Consider the following 21,153-nt stretch of genomic DNA (forward strand, 5'->3'; position numbering starts at 1 on the left):
TATATGACAAACTCACAGCCAGCATCATAGTTAACATCGAGAAGCTGAAAGATTTTCCTCTAAGATCAGGAACAAGACAAACATGCTCACTCTCCCCACTTTTGTTCAATATATTACTAGAAGTCCTAGCCACAGCAGTCAGACAAAATAAAGAAATAAGAGGCATCCAGACTGGTAAGGAAGAAGTTAAATGGTCATTGTTTGCAGATGACATGATATTGTACATAAAAACCCTAAAGAATCCATCCCAAAACTACAAGAACTAATATCTGATTTCAGCAAAGTTGCAGGATACAAAATTAATACACAGAAGTCTGTTGCATTCTTACACACTAATGATGAACTAGCAGAAAGAGAAATCAGGAAAACAGTTCCATTCACAATTGCATCAAAAAGAATAAAATACCTATGAGTAAACTTAATGAAGGCAGTGAAAGACCTATACCCTGAAAACTGTAAGACACTTCTGAGAGAAATAAAAGAGGGCAGTAATAAATGGAAATTCATCCCATGCTCTTGGGTATGAAGAATTAATATTATCAAAATGGCCATCCTGCCTAAAACAGTCTGCAGATTCAATGCAATCCCTGTCAAAATACTGACAGCATTCTTCAATGAACTAGAGCAAATCATTCTAAAATTCATATAGAACCACAAAAGACCCCCAATAGCCAAAGCAATCTTCGAAGGAAGAATAAAGCTGGGGCAATTACACTCCCCAACTGCACCCTCTACCACAAAGCTACAGTAATCAACACAATTTGGTACTGGAAAAAGAACAGACCCATAGATCAATGGAATACAGTAGAGAACTCAGATATAAACCCAAACATATATAGCCAATTAATATATGATAAAGGAGCCATGGATATACAATGGGGAAATGACAGCCTCTTCAACATCTGGTGTTGGCAAAAAAAAATGAACAGCTAGATATAAGAGAGTGAAAGTGGATTATTGTTTAACTCTGTACACAAAAGTAAGCTCCAATTGGATAAAAGGCTTGAATGTAAGTTGTGAAACCATAAAACTCTTAAAAGAAAACATAGGCAAAAATCTCTTGAATATAAACAGCACCTTTTCCTGAATGTATCTCCTTGGACAAGGGAAACAAAAGCAAAAATGAACACATGGGACTACATCAAACGAAAAAGCTTTTGTATAGCAAAGGACACCATCAGTAGAACAAAAAGTCATCCTATGCTATAGTGTGGGAGAATATATTTGTAAATGACTTATCTGATAAGGCATTAACATCCAAAATATATAAAGAACTCACACCTCAACACCCAAAAGCAAATAACCCAATTAATAAATGGGCAGAGGATCTGAACAGACACTTCTTCACTGAAGAAACTCAGATGGCCAACGGGCATGTGCAAAGATACTCCACATTGCTAATTATCAGGGAGATGCAAATTAAAGCCACAATGAGATATCACCTCACACCTGTTAGGATGGCCAACATTGAAATAACATGGAGCAACAAATGCATGGATGTCGAGAAAGGGGAACCCTCGTACACTGTTACTGGCAATGTAAATTAGTTCAACCATTGTGGGAAGCAGTATGACGGTTCCTCAAAATACTTAAAGTAGAAATAGCATTTGACCTGGGAATTCCACTCCTAGGAATTTACCCAAAGAAAACAACTTCTCAGATTCAAAAAGACATATGCACCCATATGTTTATTGCAGCACTATTTACAATAGCCAAGATACGGAAGCAACCTAAGTGTCCATCAGTAGGTGAATGGATAAAGAAGAGGTGGCACATATGCACAATGGAATACTATTCAGCCATCGGAAAGAAATCCTACCATTTGCAACAACATGGATGGAGCTAGAGGGTATTATGCTCAGTGAAATAAGTCAGGTAGAGAAACAGAAATACTAAATGATTTTCCTCATTTGTGGAGTATAACAAGGAAGCAAAACTGAAGGAATAAAACACCAGCAGACTCACAGACTCCAAGAAGGGACTAATGGTTACAAAGGGGAGTTGTGGGGAATAGAGGGTGGGGAGGGAGGGAGAAGGGTATTGTGGGGTATCATGATTGGTGCACATGGTGTGTGTGGGGTCATGGGTAAGACAGTGTAGCTCAGAGAAGACAAATAAGGACTCTATGGCATCTTACTACACTGATGGACAGTGAGTGCAATGGGGTATGGGGGTGGTGACTCGATAGTAAGGGTGAATGTTATGACCACTTTTTTTTTCTTGTGAAACCCATAAGAGTGAGTGTATGTCAGTGACATCTTAATAAAAAAAAAAGAAAATACATGTACACAGAAAGACTTGTGTGTGAATTTTATAATAGTATATGCTGTTCAAATGTCCATTCAACTGGTAAATGGATAAGCAAAATGTGTTAAATCCAGATAATGAAATACTATTTAGTAATTAGGAGTGAAGTGTGGATGTATCTGTAACATCTCAAAAATACTGTACGTTCAAGAATCCATGTTTGTATATTGTATGCTTCTGTTTATATGAAATGTCCAGGAAAAACAAATACATAGATTCAGAAAGCAGGCCACTTACTTACTGATTGTCTGTGGTTGTGTGTGTGATCAGGGATTGTTTACATATGGGTATGAGGGATATTTTTGGATGGTGGAAGGATTCTACAGCTGGATTGTGTGGTGATGGTTGCATAACTCCATAAATTTACTGAAAGTCATTGAATTGTATAATTACCACCCCTACCATTTCTCTCCTTCCTTCCATCCTGATCTGGCTATACAGACATTTCCAAACTCTGTCTTCTTTGGGCAAGCAATGAGTCGATAAATAATTTGGATCCTTGAGTGAGTGTAAGAGATAGGAAGAAAAGTGAGTGAAATAGATATTGAGAGAATCTATATCCATCATGTGATTTATAGCCAATTTGTTTTGGGAGATTGAGTTCACTCAGATGAGCCCTCTCAACCTTTATTCATTTACACCTGCAGAGCCCTCTTGCTTTAAAAGAACTTTATGTATGTTAGAAATACTTGCTTTGGTTTTCCTCACCTTCCCTTACCCTTTTGTAATCCAGTGTGACAGTATATGCAAACATCTGTTTATTCTAGTAAAAGATTGTGAATAGATTGCATAAGTTAGGTATGCAGAGGGAACTCATTATTGAAAGTTATTAAGTTTTTGGAGAGAAGAAGTCTTTGTGTGTTCTCTTTTATAATTATAATTTTATTACAGAACTAATACTTCAGTTTGTTTTTTATAACTCAGATTTTTAAAATATATTATTTTCTTCAGAGTGACTGCATTCCTGTACTTTAATATATGTTGTGTTTAGGACAAATAGCACTTTATTGCTTGAGATTTATGTAACCATTATCTGTAGAAAAATTTTCATTTTTGGATTCCTTGTAAGGTTTTCAAAAATTTTAATTTTATTTGGAACAGTCAGACTTTTTACTGTAATTTTATTGCTTTATTCTTGAAATGGGTATGATGTTAGTCCTCAGTATTGGAGTATATTTATTAAATAAATCATTAGTTATATTTATTGAGGGACTTCAACTGTATTATTATTTCTGTGTATTTAGAGAAGTGTGTAAGTCATATGTATACTGTTTGATGAATTATCACAAAATGTTTTCATCCCCATGTAACTGTCACCTAGGTTAAAAGCAAGATCCAGTAAATTTGAAAGTTCCATTAATTATGAAAGCAGAGACAGTAGGGAGAGCTTAGGAAGGGGTCATTTACTTAAGAATTTCTCTTTAACCTACAGAGAAATGTATTTTCTTATTTTTAAATGTACTTATATGTCATGCTCTTTTAAGAGTGTTGCATTTTCTATTTGTTTTGCCATAAATAGATCCAAATTAAATAAATCAAGAATAAATCAAATTATTGATTGTGTATTTGATATAGGAATACAGTTGGACACAAGGAACTGAAAATTACAAGTGATCAAGCATTAAATTCAGGATTGTTTTTTGAAGATAAACCAAAGCCTTCAAAGCAGTCACTTCAGTCTTACCAAGAAGCGTTGCAGCAACAGGTGTTCACTCATTTATTAATTCAGTTCATTTATTTAATGTTAAACATTTTGTTAGCACAGTGGTACCTTAGAACTCAGAATGTGGTAGAGGAGAAAAAATACCAGTTATTTGTAATTCACTTTGATAAATTTTTGATGTAGATAGACTGGAATGCTGTTGGAAGGATAAGATAGGGAGAATAATTGCCTGGGTAGTTAGGAGTGCTTCGCATGGCTATTGATATTTGAGCTGCATGTTACACAATGAATAGATTTGAAATTCCTGATATATTCAGGAGTGGAATTGATTCAGGAGGAGGAGAGAAGGAGCTGGAGTGTTACATTGTGCTGGATGTGAAGCACCAGCTAATAAGGGGTTTTCAATTTCATCCAGTTACAGACAGTTAAAGGGAAGAAATTTTAAGCCAGAGAGTGAAAGGAATAGTTGATGTAAGCAGATTTAGTTTGTAGAAAGATATCTGGTTGTCATGTGGATGATTAGGAAAGAGATATCGCAGAGAAACCTTTTAGTAAACAATTGAGTTGGTCCTCCTAAGAGGTAATGAGGCCCTGAGCCAGATAGGGAATGATATCCAGAAGATACCCAAGGATATCCAAGTTCTGGGGTTTCATTGATAGAATTTAGATACCGGAAATGAGAACAGAGGACTTGCAGATAATTCTGAGTGTTGTAATCCAAGAGGATGATGCTGCTATGAAGTAAGATAGGGAGAAAAGAGATAGAACGCTTAGGCAGAGGACAATGGGTTCTGTGTAGTTTTAATTTTTAAAGATAAGATAATTACTGAAGAGTAACTGTATCAAATGTTTTTTTTTTTTTTGGGCGGAGGGGTGGGTAATACCCATATCTCTGAGAGGACTTTGGAACTATTGGGAGGTGTATGTCTTCCTGAGGCACTTCTCTATAAAGTTCTGCTTGTATTTCTTCTTAAGGTCCTTTGGTTCAGTTTTCACATGGGCAACTTCCTTGGAAGATGGATTTTTAAAAATTAAAGAATTACCAACATTATTTTTTGTATGAATTTATCTTCAAATGAGCATATTAAAAGCACTACTGACAAAACTCGATTTCTTAACTCTAGAATTTTATTTATGTGATGATTTCCTTGGTCTTGCTGGAGTGGTTGCTTAAATTTTCCATGCATATGGCCATAATTTTAAAAGTAACTTTCTAAAATGGATACTTGTTCTTTTACCATTCCATATGTCTCTAGAAAACAGCCCTGTGATTATACCTTATGATGATAAAACTGTATGTTTTGTAGCTTTCATAAAGTTATACTGAAAGTGGCCCAATATTCCCCAAAGAGCTTAGAACCTTCAACCTCTTTATTCTGGGAATGGAGTTCGCCCAGGGTAGAGTAGGTCTGGTGAACTGTGGGGAAGTAATTTGTAGCCGACTAGCTCCCATGAAAGGATAGATGAACAAGGAAAATAGAGAGATCCTATTGGTTGCTATAGAATTGGTGAGGTTAGTGAAGGAATGGCCCAGATAGAAGTTGGTGTTGGGAGGGAGGAGTTGGTTTAGTTCAAAGTGGTATCAGCAGCTGGAAAGTACTCCAGTGCGTGATGTGCGGGAGCAGCAGCTATATATTTAAACAATCAGACTTTTTAAATTGGGTATTACATATATTTATGATACCAAATTTTATAGTGAAGCATACTTAAAAAAGTTATCTCCCGTTTTTTTCCTCCAATAACAAAACAGGATATTAAAACTAACTTTTTGTTGGTCAGAATACTTGTCAGCACTCTTATGAATGTTTCTTACATTGTCAAGATTCGAGAAAGAGAAGAAAGAAGGAAGAAAGAACGTGAAGAAAAAGAAGAATATGAAGCTAAATTAGAAGCTGAAATGAGAAGTTATAATCCCTGGGGGAAAGGCGGTGGTGGGGCTCCTCTGAGAGATGCAAAAGGAAATCTGATAAGTATGTTATTTCCATTGCTTTGTTGTTTTTAAAAGAAACTAAATTGTTCTTAACTTTTAAAAGAATGGGGAGTAGTAACAAGTGGGAATCATAGCCTGTAAGGCAAAGTCTGTTTTTATGTAACTTAATGCAAAAGAGGTATTTTGATAATAAAATAATAACAGGTTAGAAAGTCTTTCTTCTTAAGAGTACTATTTATTTATTTATTTTACTTGAAACTTTCCAATCCTCGGATGATACTAACTTAATTGCAGAGAAGAGCTCATGTTGGCAAGTTTTTACCCAAACTACCAGTTAGAATTTTAAAATTTCCTAGTAAAAAGAGTAAGACCCTTATCACAAGTTTTTTATTTTTATTTTTTAAATTAGTGGTCTGGAATAATGTGGGATGTTGTGTTTAATTCATACTAATATACGCTAAGTATATTTAATGCTAAAAATACTAATAATGCTAAATATATTTAAGGACTTCTTTGAAAAATACCTGATCTCAGAAATTTTCTGGCAGATTGCAGAATTATATTGATTTCAGTTACGTACTCTCAAAAATGTTTGATCTGGAACTCATACAACAAAACACTTTGAAAAGAGAGGCTTTATACAGCTTGTTTATATATTAGGATAGCCTCTGATTAGCTTTTAACTAAGAATAAAAGTAGACAAAGATAATGGGTTTTTGAAAACTATTGGAAATGAGAAATGACTAATAGAAACCTATTAATTGGTAAAAATACAGGTTTCATGTTCATTAGGTGTTACACGTTATTGTAGGCATAGAGTTAAGCAGTCAGAAGACTTTTTGGTTATTGAGTTATTAGAGTTCTTAAGTATTATTCTTTTGATTCTTTGTTAAAGATGACTTTTTAAAATAGATGTATTTGAAGCCTACTTAAATTAATAAGAAAACTCTTTTCTTCCCAAAGGATTTGTTCCTTTCCTATCTTCATCTCCTAAATACTTTCTTCATAATTTTGAAGAATGGAACTCTTACTTTTTATAGATGAGGTGATTTTAGGTTACGTGTAGATATACATTTCTTGCTTTAAAAGTTGTGTTTATTTGAACACACATTAGAAAACTACTGGTATTATGTTTATGGAGAGTGCTATAATAATTGTTTTTAAAGTAAAGGTTTTAGTCTAGTTATTTAATGCAAAGTGCTGTAACAAAAACCCCCAATTCTCAGAGGTTTTAAGTTTTAAGGCAATAAAAGTTTATCACTTGTGTCACATTCTGATGCTGTTTGGGTGGTTCTCCTCTAACAAATAATCCCTGTGCCCACCATATGTCACTCCTTCATTTTGGAGTCCTTCACTTTAACTGTGCAGACAGGGTCCAGGGTGGTGGGAGAACAAATTGAGAATTTTGTTTGGGCCTGGCCTAGAAGTAGAGGAATATCATTTGTCTTTATTCCATTGTTCAGAGCTAGTTACAGTGTTCTAATATAACTGCTTGGAAGGCTGAGAAGTTTAGATTTTTTTTTATGCCCAGGAGGCTGATAAGCAACTAGCCAGTCTTTGCTACAGTCAGTTTAAATTGTGAATTGGTAGAAACATACCAGTTACCAGGAAGGAGGTGCTTAAATGACTGAAACTTTGGGAAACACTGTAATAGAATAATTCCTAGCTTGCCTCAAAGATTATTTCCAGTTCAGATGATAAAACTATGGTGTTTTGGGATGTGTTTAATTGGTGGAAGTGAGTAGGATAAGTGTGGGTTATTGAGTTACAAAATACTGTTTCAGGATTGCTTGAACTAATGAGAATGGAGCAAACTTTTCTGAGATTTTCACTTTTAGTGGTGATGTTTAGTTTGCTAATTTAATGCTGCAGTCATGCCATGAAATAGAAAAGATATACTATTTTATCAAATACAGTAGAACTCTTTTTAATGGTGTTTTCAAAGTAAGTAAATTTTTCACTTAAAGAATATCAGTTTGTTTTATGTTATATTTTTAGAGAGGATGGAACTTAATTTTTCTATTGTATTTGAAATATGTAATTAAGAACCATTTTCTGCTTTACTTCATGTGATGGTCAAGACCATATAATCTCTGTGCTTAATGTTGGTTAACTTTAATTCAGCTGCTGGGCTTTTTAGTTACTCCTGTTTTATCTTTGACGTTTTATTACAAGGAAATTAAAGAAACTGAATGTTCACTTTTATCTGCGCTTTCTAAGGAAGATCTCTTTATAAGGGAAAGTAGTCATCAATAAAATACCAAAATCTGTTACCCATGCAATTATAACATAACATCAATCCTTTTAAAGTTAATAACTCTCATTTTTATTAACTTTACTTAAAATCTGTTTTCTCTGTGTTCTTTATTCATTGAAGTTCTTTATTCAAGTTTCATAAAAAGTTAATTATGCTCTAATGTCTTTCAATGGGTGAATGGATAAATAAATGGTACATCCATATATTGAAATGTTACTCAGCCATGAGAAAGAATGGATTATTGATGCACAAAATAACTTGGAAGACTCTGAGGAATTATGCTCAGTGAAAGAAGCCCTTCTCTTTCAAGCGTATTGAAAGAAGTATATTCTCAAAAAGACAAAACTCTAGGGATGGAGAACAAATCTGTGGTTGCTTAGGGGTTATGTCTAGAGAAAGGTAGTAGCTGTAAAGAACATGATGGAGTTTTTGGGGTGATAGAACCATTACATGAACCTATCATATGTTAAATTTTTAAAACACTGTACACAAAGAGAAAAGAAAGGCAAAAATGAAGTAAAATTAAATAAAATAATCAGTTTGAAATACAGCAAAAATACCTCAGTTCTAATTGATTAATTATGAGATTAAACATTTTTTTCATGTGTATTTGATTTTTAAATTTCTTTTATGTATTGTGCTTACTCCAGCTGGATTTATATTTGATTTTATGTTGTTTATTGAGACACAGTTTACATACAATTAAAATCTGCCTTTTAAGGTGTTTATTATTGTTTAATGAGTTTGATTTTAGTAACCACTAAATATCTATATAAAGATCTGTAAGTAAACATTTATAACAGATTTATTTGTAATAGCCTTGAACTGTAAACAATCCAAATGTCTATCAACTGGTAAACGGATAAACAATTATACCTGCACACAGTGGAATACTATTCAGTAATAAAAAGAAACTATTAATATTGTTTATTTAATAATAAACACTTACTGTTTAATGTGTTTTGACTAATTTTAGTAACCACTGCCACAATCAAGATATATAACATTTCAATATCTCCAGCCGTATAACCTTGCCAACCTTTGATTTGTGTTCTATCACAATAGCATTGCCTTTTCTGTCATTTTTTTCCCCTTAGTGTAAAGTAATATAAATCTGTCCATAGTTTGTATATGTCAGTAGCTTACTTCTTTTTATTACTGAAAAGTATTCCATTGTGTGGAGGTGTCACAGTTGTTTATCCATTTACCAGTTGGTGGACATTTTAGGTTGTTTACAGTTTAAGGCTGTTACAAATAAAGCTGTTAAAAACATTTGTGTACAGATCTTTGTGTGGACATAAATTTTTATTTCTCTGGGGTAAAAATAGGAATGAATTGCTAGGATATGTAATAAATGTATGTTTGACTTTGTAAGGAACTGCTAGACCTTTTTCCATAGTGGCCGTGCCATTTGCATTCCTGCCAGCAAAGCACAGATTTTTGGTTGCTCTGAATCCTCATCAGCATTAACATTGTGTTTAAAATTTTACTCATTCTAGTAAGTGTGTAGTGATAACTCATTGTGTGTGTTTTGTTTGTTTTTTACTTTTTATGTGGGAATAATTCAAGACTTAAAGAAGAATTGCAAAGTTATTGTAGGTAGTACTCTTTACCCAGTTTTCCTTAATGTTAACATTTTATATAATATTGGTACAGTGATTAAAAAAAACTAAATTTGATATAATATCCATTTTATTGATCTTTTCATAGAACCAGCTTTTGTTTTCATTGATTTTTCTCTGTTCTTCTCTTCCTGTTGCATTGATTTCTGCTCTTATTTCTTATTTATGTTAAATTTTCTCTTCCTTTTTACTAAGTTCTTAATGTAGAAGCTAAGACATTTTTTCTTTTCTAATATGCATTTGAAAATGCTACAAATTCCCCTTTGAGTACTGCTTTTTTTCTCACAAATTTTGAGATCTTCATTTTCATTCAATTCAATTTGCTAATTTTCCTCGGGATTTTTCATTGTCCCATTGATTGTTTAGAAGTGAGTTTTAAAAATTTCCAAATACACGGGCATTTTCCAGGTAACTTTCTTTTGTTCACTTTTAGTGTATATTCTGTTTTGCTCAGAAAATATACTTTATGTTATTTCATTGTTTTTAGGTTTGTAAGATTTATTTTATGGACCACCAGTTAGATTTTTATTTGTCTTAGAGACTGTGACCTCTATAAGTAAGTGTATATATTTTAAGTTAGGCTAATTTTGAAATATGTGTTACTAGTAGTGCCAGCACTGGAAATTTTCTTTAGCCTTCTAAATTGACCCATTATAAAGGAGTTTTTGTGACCCATGGATTACTGAATAATTCTATGCCTATTTAGCATACTTAACATGCATACCTCAGCCATTTTCTCTAAAATGTTTTAGTATTTTCCACCAAAGTACCAAGAGCAACTAACTTATAAAGTTAATTTTAATTTCAAAGTAATCATTTAGGTCTATAGCAAAACAGATTATAAAATAAAATAAGAAATGAAAAATTTAGTACTATTTATATATTATTTATCTGTAGGTATCATATAATTTAGTCCTGATCAGATAAATTGTTCAGGGAGTAAATTATTTTCTCACTCATGAATCTGTAATATTTTCTTTTGTTATTCTCTCTTTTGGGGAATTATTCTTGTAATGCTAGCAATTTTATGTTAAGTGATATGATGATTTACATTTGAAATAAAGGCTCCCTTTCAGTGACATCTTTGTAGTTGGCAGATTACACTCTTGACCAAAGTACCTTTTTTCATTTTAATTTTTAGCTGATTTGAAACATTTTACCACATCACAGGCAAGGAATGACCAGTTGATTGACAAATCCTTTTTTTCCAATAAACAGCAAATATGGATTTGTTTTGATTGGTGAGTCTTATAGTCCTAAATAATTGTGTACTCTGCTGAAATTAATTTTCTTTTCACATGAATACATTGACTGTTACTCTGAGAGGACTTTATGTTATCGTAACAGTAAACTACAACATGTTAATTGATTTTGAAGTTCATTATAGTGTTTGTTTACTTATACATTTATCTCTTAATTTATGGTTTCTATTGGTGAATATCAAAATGAGATTGCATTCTCTAAGCATTCACTGGTGGGATAACAGATCTCTGGATACCATCTGGAAGGACTGAGCTTGATATATACTGCAGTCTTGTAACACAAAATAGAAGAATGATGTATGTTACTTCTCATTTATATAGGCTGGTCAGCTTGAGTGAACTGGATGACGGGGATATTGATTTCCCATTTGAATTACTTTGTATCATTTTTGTGACTTTTTAGGGACCTCAGATGTTAGTTCATGACTTCAACTTTCCCATCACCTTTCTATTTTCATTTACTTTCCATATCCACATAGATCCTAGGATTTGGTGATTTCAGAAGCACCTCACTAAATCTTGCCTCTTCTTAGCACATGCCAAGTTTCTTGCAGTCAGCTTTTCTCGGATTTCAGTCAGTTCAGTCTCTCTTGCATTTTCAGTTTTTGTACTCCTTTTTTCCCTTCTACCTCTCAATGTACTTAGGTTATTTGTATTCTTAAACACAAACAAAAACTCTGCTCTTGACCTTGCTATACTTCTCTTATCATATAAAACATATTTGAAAAGTGGTATGTGCTAATTGCTGTCACTTCTTACCACTCTCTTATTGCTTCATATTCTATAAGATGACTTCCAGCTCCCACCACTCTACTGATGCTACATTTTAAAAAATAATTGATGTCCCAGTTTCGAATTTAATGGTTTTTACTCAGTCCATATCCTCTTTGACAGTTGGGTTATATTTGACAACCTCTGGGTTGACAGTTCCTTTAAGTCTTAAGCATTCTCTGAGATGCTGTCCTCTCTTTTAGCTAACATTTTATTAGGTGTATATTATGAACCAGGTTAAATTCATTGAGGTCTGTGAATATGATTTTTATTCTAGGACTGTCTTCTAATATGTGTGTTCCTTGAGTTAGATATACTCTTCCCACCATCTATTCTCTTCCACCTCATCTTTCTACTCCTTGTGTTTATATTTAGGCTTTCTCTGCAGATGATCTTCAGATCTCTTTCTTTGCTCCTGACCAGTTTTAAAACTCTCTATGTCACTTCCATTCTATCTTCTGAATGTCTGGACCTGATATTTACTGGATTAAACAATCAGATGGAATGGAATTCATACCTAACATGCAAAACTGAACTTTACTTTAAAAATCCCGCTCATCTGTCTTTTTGTGTAAAAGCATCATCATTCTGATCAAACAAAAAAATGAAGAGTCCTTTTGATTCCCCCAAATCCAGTCAGTTAATAACCCTAATGGGCAGGTCTGCCTCTTTAGTGTTCTTTGAATTCTTTTCATTTTCAGTTGTACTGTCACAATAATTGAGATTTATTATGTCTTGCCTGGGCTGTTGCCATTTCCTCATTATCTCTTCATTCTCCCTTCATTCTCCTGCTTTGTTTTTCCCATCCAAGCTGTATATATCAAAAGTATAACCAATTATGTTATACCATACTCAAAAATCAGTGAGGACCTTGGAGTCTCACTGTCTTGAGTTCACATTCTTGCTCTGCTATTTATTAGCTTTGTGGTCTTATAGTAAAGTAATTCAGTTTAATTCCCTCATCTATAGTATTGGGGTGAAATTAACAGTACTGTATCATAGGTTATTATATAGAATATAAAAATGGGGAATATTAAATGTATCTGCCATTATTACTTGTTCTACTTCTATAACTACAAACACCGTCTCTACTACCATTTATAGAACAGGACAGAGAACCATCAGCTTGTGTTCAGAATATTCCAGAATAGGCATCCAAACTGCATTTTCCTATCTTCTCTCTTATTACTCTGTTATGTGTGTTTAATGCTCTAGTCAAGCTGTACTACTTCAACATTGCCAGAACACTTCATATTCTGCCCCCACCGCCCCCCGCCACCTTGGAGCTGTGTCCTCATTACACTTTCCCACCAGTTGTCCCCTGTGATACCACTGTCCAGTTTCAGTCCAGTCTGTCCTAAATACTGAAACAACATGAACTTTCCTGATTCTCAATTCCAGTTCTCTGTGATAACATTCCCATATTACTTGCCGTGTTCTATCTGATATTCTAATTGTGACTCATGTTCAGAATACATCCTTGAACATAACAGGCTTCCTGATGCATATTTCTCATACCAGGTTTAAATTCACTTTCTCTGCTGCCATACCATCACAGTTGTTTTGTGGAGAACTACTTTTTTTTGGTAAGGATTTTGAATTCTACAATCATTCAGTTCTGTTTTTTAAGACTGGTGGTTTGACTTAGTCCTGCATACTTAGACTTTTTGCCATGTGTATATAGTATCTACTCCTGTGTAACAATTTACCCAACATATATGTTTTAAAATAACAAACATGTATTATCTTGCATTTCTGTGAGTCAATAATTTCTGAGTGATTTAGCCTGGGTGGTTCTGTCTCAGGGTTTCTCATGAGGTTGCAGTCACTGGGACTGGAAAATCCATCTCCGGGATGGCTCCTTCACATGGCTCAGGAGTCCTTAGTTCCTTGCCTTGTAGACCACTCCATAGGGCTCCTTCAGTGTCCTTATGATATGGTATCTGTCTGGCTTTCTTCAGAGTCAGTTAAGCAAGCAAGATGGAAATGATTAATGTCTTTTATGAAGTAGCCTCAGAAGTCATATACCATCATTCTGCAATAGCCTGTACACAAGAAGTGAGTTACTAACTCTGGTCCACACTGAAGGGGAAGGGAATTGAGCTCCATCTATTAAGGGAGGATTGTCAAAGAATTTGTAGATACTGTTTTAAAACCCCCTTCCACATGATTATGTTTTGTAATGATGTTGGGTAAATTTCACTATGACTTGTTTTGAATTGCTGTTTGTTCTATATTAAGAGAAGTTATGAAGTAATATAAATATGACTATGGTTTTATGGTTGTCAAAGATCTATACATTCCTAAGTTCTATACTGATTTTGAGTTTACTTTGTAAGCTGTTTTAAACAAAATCTTAGAAGTCTTGATAATTTTGTTTTCAGGACACCAAGATGTCTTTGAGTTATTCCAACTCTTAATTGTTGTTCTTTCTGATTTCCTACTGTAAGAAAAATGTATCATGCATTATAAAAATGTATTTATTGAAATAAATGGCTTATTTTTCCCTCTTAGCTGATTTGAATAGGATGCACAGACAAAATATAGATGCCTACCATAACCCAGATGCAAGAACATATGAAGACAAAAGGGCCGTTGTATCTCTAGACCAAGATTTAGCCACTTCGAGTGCTGAGAACCTAGAAGATTCTGCAAATAAAAACTCAGGTTTTTAATCACATTTCTTTTTTTTACATTTCTAAAGTTGTTCAATAACATTTTCCTTCTGTTCTCTGACAAAGTTCTAAGTGTGATTTTGAGAATTTGGTTAGTCTGAGTCAGGAAGCATAACACATTATTTAGGCTATTTACAATACTTTTTCTTTATAGTTGTTTTGAAAAAAGTGAAAGGAAAACATAGTTTGCTTCTTAGTATGATGAATTTCTTCTCAGTTTTATGACTTGCTTATGTATAGTTCAGCTACTATTAATATTTTCATTTTGCTCTCAGGAGTATGTTTCTTAAAATCAAGTAACTTTTCTACACACAGTTTGCTTCTTACACCCATAACTTTGAATTAGTGAAAATGTATGAGATGTGGTATGATAAATTGTACAATGAAATTCATTTTTTGATTAATTTCATAAGCATTTGCCCTTCTTTGTCATGTCACAATATACAAAGAAATGAAGTAATTAAAAGTTCATTTTGTTACTGGTCACATCCCCCTTCTTAAGCAAATATCTTTGACTTGCTGTTTAACAACATCCTGTTCACCTGAAACCAGTATAGCAGCTATACTTCAGTAAAAACATATCCTTTAATTAAAGGTTCTATAAATTAAAATTTATTTAGTGTGTTTTATGACCTGCCAGCAGAAGCTGTCATCATCTTTCTTTATCTAGTAAATATGTTACATATTTAAAAGTCAAAAGTTGTCATCATCTTTCTTTACCAAGTAAACATGTTACATATTTAAAAATCAACTGAAGTTTAAAGAATATACCATCTTGTGTTATATTTTGATGCTTATAAAAGTAACCATTTATTTATTACAAATTCTGTGTTTGTACTTTAAGAAAAGTTTTGATTTTAGACTATTAAAGAACTTTACATTAGGAGGCCCTTATAAAATATCCCTGACTGATCATATAAACTGTGTTTCAAAAATTTTTTAATTTTTAACCCTTATGACTTATTGGCCAAACAGGTAGATTAAATGAGTAACTATAATGATAATCACTAGCATTTGCATCTTTCAAGCCTTTGATGGTAGCACCGATTTCTGTAGCCTTTTTGAACACTTCAAATGAGTTTATTGTTTCTGTGGGCAGTCTGTACCACTGTTTGATCTCTAATTACAAGAAAATGCTTTCTTACTTTGATTCAAAATAGATTTTTACTCAGTAGACCTAGTTTTGACTTTAGGAGCACTGAAATTGTAATTTTTGATTTTGATGAAATTATTAATTTGGCTTACTCTTTATTTAGTGTGCAATAGGAGCATCAAAACACATTTTCATATTATTGAAGAGAATTTTGGCTTCTTTCTGCTGATTATTACCTCTTTTTTTTATAATTTGCTGCTTCTTCTAGTAGTCTGTATTGAGGTCTCAGTGCTACAGATACCTTCTCTACCTTTTTCTTCCACACCTGGTATTGTTTGTAGCTCTGTCTCAGCCTAGAATTTTCTTTATCTCTGCAAAAACACAAGAAAAATTAACAGTGTCCACGACGCTTTCCAAAGAAAGAGCATAAGCTTGATTACTGAATATGCACAGCAGAATTTATTGTCTGTTAACTTTCTGTACCTTTACTAGGGTTTTGGTGCTGCTGGTGTGACCAGAATGCTCTCATTTAAGAAATCATACAAAATAATAAAATGTTAAAATTTCCCTTTTTTTAATTAACTGAAATTCCTTAAATAACTTTTATTCCCCAATAGTTGACTAAAATAGACTTTCTGAATGCAAGAAACTATCCATATTCATCTAATTTGTTTCTGTGCCCTCATATATATGTATCCATATATATATATATATATGTGTGTGAATTTATATACATGTGTATGTACACATACACATACATAGTGACATTTACTATATTAAAGGCCTCAGGAAAGTTGAACCTATCTGAAAATTGAATGTTACAATGTATGCTTATGGTTTGTTATTCTCTAATGTTTTGTCTTCATTAGGCTTGTTTTTGTGGCCATTCTTAATGTTGTTTTTCTTTTACTTGATGGTTCTTGGATGAACCATATTTCTGTAGTCCATCCTAATTTGGTTTAAGTTTATGTTTTGGCCTATTATGATTTTCTTTGTATAGAGCAAGTGCTTCCCTGTGGCTTTATTTTTATAATTGTTTTTTTAAAAGAACTTACTTTGTCTGTTGTTAAAAGTATTTTTCTCTGTTGCTCCAGAGGTTTAAATTGAGTGGTCATAAAGGTAAAACATTATCACTCAGTTTGGTTTTGCTGATCACCTTTCCACCATAATGTAATTTTAATGTTTAAATACTGATTTGGCTTTCTGTTGATCTGTTCAAATAAGCATTAATAAATTCAAATACAAAGGCAAAATAGACCTAAATGGCAACTAAACCACACAGCAGTTGGCTTGTGCAAACTACTCAAGTGAGAGAAATAAATGCTTAGGTTGATGGTATAAAGATTGAGTCAGTAACTAAAAAATGATATAAAAGTTATGTGAGGGTGAGGCTTAAATTTAAGTACTGTATTTTTTCCTGCATTCAAAGAGACTCCTAGGGTATAATTATTTTACCATGGATGGGGAAACTTTTGAAGTTACTGATTTTTTAAAACAATTTTAGAAATTTTTTATGTATATATGCATAATACATTTAATATATAATTGAGCAGTATTCTTAAGAAAAGGACATTTACATACATAAGAATTTAAACACATACTTTTTTTTCTCTCCATAAATTTTATTTAAAGCCTTTGCTGCAGTGAGAGTTATTTAGGCTGTTAGCTTTTATGTTTCCTTGGTGTCTTTCAGGTATAGCTACATTATGATTTTTCAACTAATATTATTTTAGTTTCATTAAATTTCTTGTTACTTTTCATCTGGTCTTCAGATTTTAATCTCAACTCTCCTCTTCTGATCTTAACTCTGGACTTCTTTATTTAGCACATTTTTTCAAAATTTAAATTTGTTAGCAAACTCTTCATTCTTTAAACTTTACATTTTGTAAATATTGGTTAATGGTATGTTTTTGCAAAATTTCTCTTTCAAGGTCATATGCAAACACAGAGCTCTCCTTTTGCTCGGGGAAATGTATTTGGTGAGCCGCCAACAGAACTTCAGATTAAACAGCAAGAATTATACAAGAATTTTCTTCGTTTTCAGGTGAAATCTTTATTTGATTACAGTTTCAAAGTTTCATAAGAATTGTAATAAACTAAACTTGCAGTGATTGTATCTATAGTATAAAGAATGAGTTCTAAAATGCCATAAGTCATCTAAGGTAACTGATTTATATCATATATAGGTAGTACTAACATTATTTCATTTACATCTGAAAAAGGAATAAGGAGACCTGTTAGATATACAAGTTGACATCTTTTCTAAAGTTTATTAAATCATTAATTGTTAAAAAGAGTGATGAAATTTATTAAACTGAAACAGTAATATATTCACCTATTTGTCATAGAACGAATCTGGGTGCTTAGCATTAGTAGAAAACCAATATTTTCATTCCAAATTATTTGATATTCTCAATTCAGTATTCTAGATAACAAAGATAGTAGTGTAGTAAATAAATAAAGATTAGATGTAATCAATCACAATTTGCAATTATTTGCCCCATTTATATATGTAAGAAAATAGCATTTAAAGAAGTAGAAATGCCCAAAGGAAAACACTTGAGCATTTAATGTTTATAGAACAAACAGACTTACTGAACTCCCACCTTTATGCTGAGTACTAGGGAGGGGCCTGAGATAATGAGAGACCTGCCTTTAAGAGAATCAGTTTCTTTTCTCCTTATCTCCCCTCCATACTTACATCCCAGTGTGAGGTGAATTTGGTGGGTTTGTTAATCTTCCTTTTATGACTTCTCACATGTTATGCTTTTTTACTTAAAACCTGGTAGAAGCTTTTCTTTTCTGTAGAAAATGACCAAATTCCTTAGTCTTGTCATTTAAGGCTATATAATTGAATCCCAACCTTTTAAACAAATTCTTCTGATTCTACTCAAGCCTGTCATCTTTCTAATCCTAATCACTGTGGACTCTTATATAAGGCACTGATAACAGATGTAATCCTTTAAGGATATTTGGTGTTAGTGTTTAGGATGTGTTACTGGAGAATTTGAAAGATTGGAAGCAGGGTTATTTTACTAGAGTGGTGACAGTGGAAATAGATGGAAAGACCTTTCTAAGGATTGACAGAATTAATAGAGATACTGAATGTAATAGAGTGGCGTCAGAGATCCCAAGACAGGTTGCAGCAGACTAAGGGTCACAGTGTCACGTACTGACCTTGACCCTGTGATGTATTGCATAATGACAGCAAGTCAGAATTAGGTAGTTCTTATTAGACTTGGCACATGTTAACATGGTCTAGGGTAGATTCAGGGGAAAAAAAATCTTGCAATTGTATTGCCTTTCATTTATAGGATACTTTTTCATACAGTATCTTTTTAAACCTCAAAACTCTGAAGAAGGTATTATTTCTATTTTATGACATGCAACTAAAACACAGGCTAAAAGGTAGTAGAACTAGCAAATGTGAGGCAAATGCTTAAACTCAAGTCTCTTGACTTTAAGTATCATATCTCTTGGTACTTACACTTACATTTCTAGAGAGCTCTGGGAAGTCCTTCCCTCTGGAAAAAACTAGTAATGGGGGAAAGCTTTGACTATATTGGTTTTAGTAAGTTCAGCCTTCAGTTCTCCCATGCTGGAAACCCTCAGTGTATCTGTGAAAGGATTTATTCAAATGGTGGTGCACATAGTTTCTTTGACCAGCTTTTTAATACCCCCACTTTTTTTTAGCCACGAACATATTCTAACACAGAGCTTTAAAAACATGTGAAAATTGTTAGGGTCCAGGCTTCCGAGGCTTCCCCAGAGAACAAACTACACAGGCATAGAGATGTAAATTCAAGCAAAGTCTTTATTCAGCCAGCTAGCTGAGGTCCAAGTCAGCCCGATGCAGCGGGTCTCAACAAGGACCCCGAGCACTCAGAGCCAAGGGTTTATATAGCAATTTCAAAGCACTTAACTCATAGCAATTTTCTATAACTATACATTATTCTTGCAAGACATATATCCTGGGGTTAAGCAAGGGCAGGGTAAGACTACTCCTCAATGGTTAGGGAGGTTCTGCACGATAAGCTTGGTATGTAAGATTAACTGACCAAGGTTAGCTGACCAAGGGTCACAGCTGCCCACCACCCGGTGCTCATGATTAACTTGTTTTTCAAGGCCTTACCCAGGCCCAGGGTTTTTTTTTTTGTTTTTTTTTTTTTTCCTCTGAGTCACACTCTCAGAAAATGGTTTCTAGGTTTCTAAGATGGCTATGCTTATGCTAATTTACTAATCTTACTAATGCTTAGATTCTACATTTCCCCACTTTCCTTTGACCATTCCAATCATGGAATGTTTGTTTCTTCCTGCTGTGTGAGTGAATGATACTGCGGTCTCAGCATTAGCACCTGAACAGCACTCACTCTTTCCCTAACAAAGGCTATTAGCCGGTTTAAGATACAGGGACCTAAAGTGAGAAGCAGTATAAAAATAAGCAAGGGCCCTGCCAGGGTGGATATCAGGGTTGTAAACCATGGGGATTTAGTAAACTAGGATTCAAATAGCCCTTGGCTGGCCTCTCGCTCTCTCTTCCTTTGATCTGGTCTCTCTCTAAGTTTAGACATTGAATCTCTTACTATTCCGGAATGGTCTGCTGTTAAGGTTTAGCTAAGTTTTATTAGTACTTTTTCCTGACTCTTAATGCTCTCTGCACTCCTTTACAAAAATAGCTAAATGGTATTTATTATTACTATCAACAATATAGTGTCAAGACAAGAAGTATTCCCAAGCCTAAGTGTTAAAAGAAATGTTACAAAATGTTCTTATCTGTGCACAAAGTTGGCAAGATAAACCTTAAATCTATGTTTGCACAAATGAGTTATCCTGTTAGTTTAAGTTAATGTAGAAGTCTTTATGTGGTTAAACTTTGGTAAATAACATCTAAGTATTTAGATGTCATTTTTAATTACAGCTTTAAAAATAATTAACAAATTTAATAAAGTATTTGTAGGACCCTTAAAGCACTTTTGCATTATACAGTTTGAAAACTACTGACCTGGAAGATAGCTTTCTACTTTCTGTTGAACTACTGTGTAGCATCTTTGGTGGAATGGCATTTCCTTGGATTTATTAGGTGTGTGGTCCATTTATAATTGTGCACCTTAATAAAGAAGTGACCTTGTGATTGTAAACTTTTTTCATGGAGTAGGAAGAAGGGGAAACTGACTGTGGAATGTGAGATTTGAGTATATAGATCAGAATTGATGTTTTCTCTAGGGATATTATACTTGAAGTGGTTATGTGTGCACTGCTTAGTATTAAATGCTAAGATTGGTGTTTTTTGAAAGAAGTGTTGGAAAAAACCTTAGCTTGTAAAATCATAGAACAAGTAAGAAGATTAAAGTTCTTATAGCTCAAAAGATTGACAGATATAACAACCTTGGAACTAGAGGAAATGTATACAAGATCAAAAAAAAAATACGAATAGTCATAACCAATCCATACTTTATAGGTAACCTTAAACCAACATCATAGATACCTGGTACCCATGCTGCCATTCTTCCCTGCCTCATACATGGAGCATGTAGACTATCTCTTAGGGTCCTCTTCCTTTCAGAGCTTAGACT

The 21,153-nt window shown here is 33.5% G+C and overlaps 1 protein-coding gene across 25 annotated transcripts in view; it reads left to right on the forward strand.

Annotated features, from left to right (window-relative positions):
• CSPP1 (centrosome and spindle pole associated protein 1) overlaps positions 1 to 21,153 on the forward strand; it is a 196,653-nt gene that overhangs the window by 137,710 nt on the left and 37,790 nt on the right. For all 25 annotated transcript variants that reach the window (XR_012128224.1, XM_036998184.2, XM_036998183.2 and 22 more), the window contains 4 exons: positions 3,883 to 4,012; positions 5,793 to 5,940; positions 14,327 to 14,479; positions 17,512 to 17,624. Coding sequence is in view for 24 of the 25 variants with exons in the window: in XM_036998184.2 (XP_036854079.2) it covers positions 3,883 to 4,012; positions 5,793 to 5,940; positions 14,327 to 14,479; positions 17,512 to 17,624 (544 nt within the window). In the remaining variant the exon portion in view is untranslated. The remainder of the gene's footprint in view (positions 1 to 3,882; positions 4,013 to 5,792; positions 5,941 to 14,326; positions 14,480 to 17,511; positions 17,625 to 21,153) is intronic.

This window comes from Manis javanica, chromosome 2 (assembly GCF_040802235.1).
Source record: "Manis javanica isolate MJ-LG chromosome 2, MJ_LKY, whole genome shotgun sequence".
Classification (NCBI taxonomy): domain Eukaryota; kingdom Metazoa; phylum Chordata; class Mammalia; order Pholidota; family Manidae; genus Manis; species Manis javanica.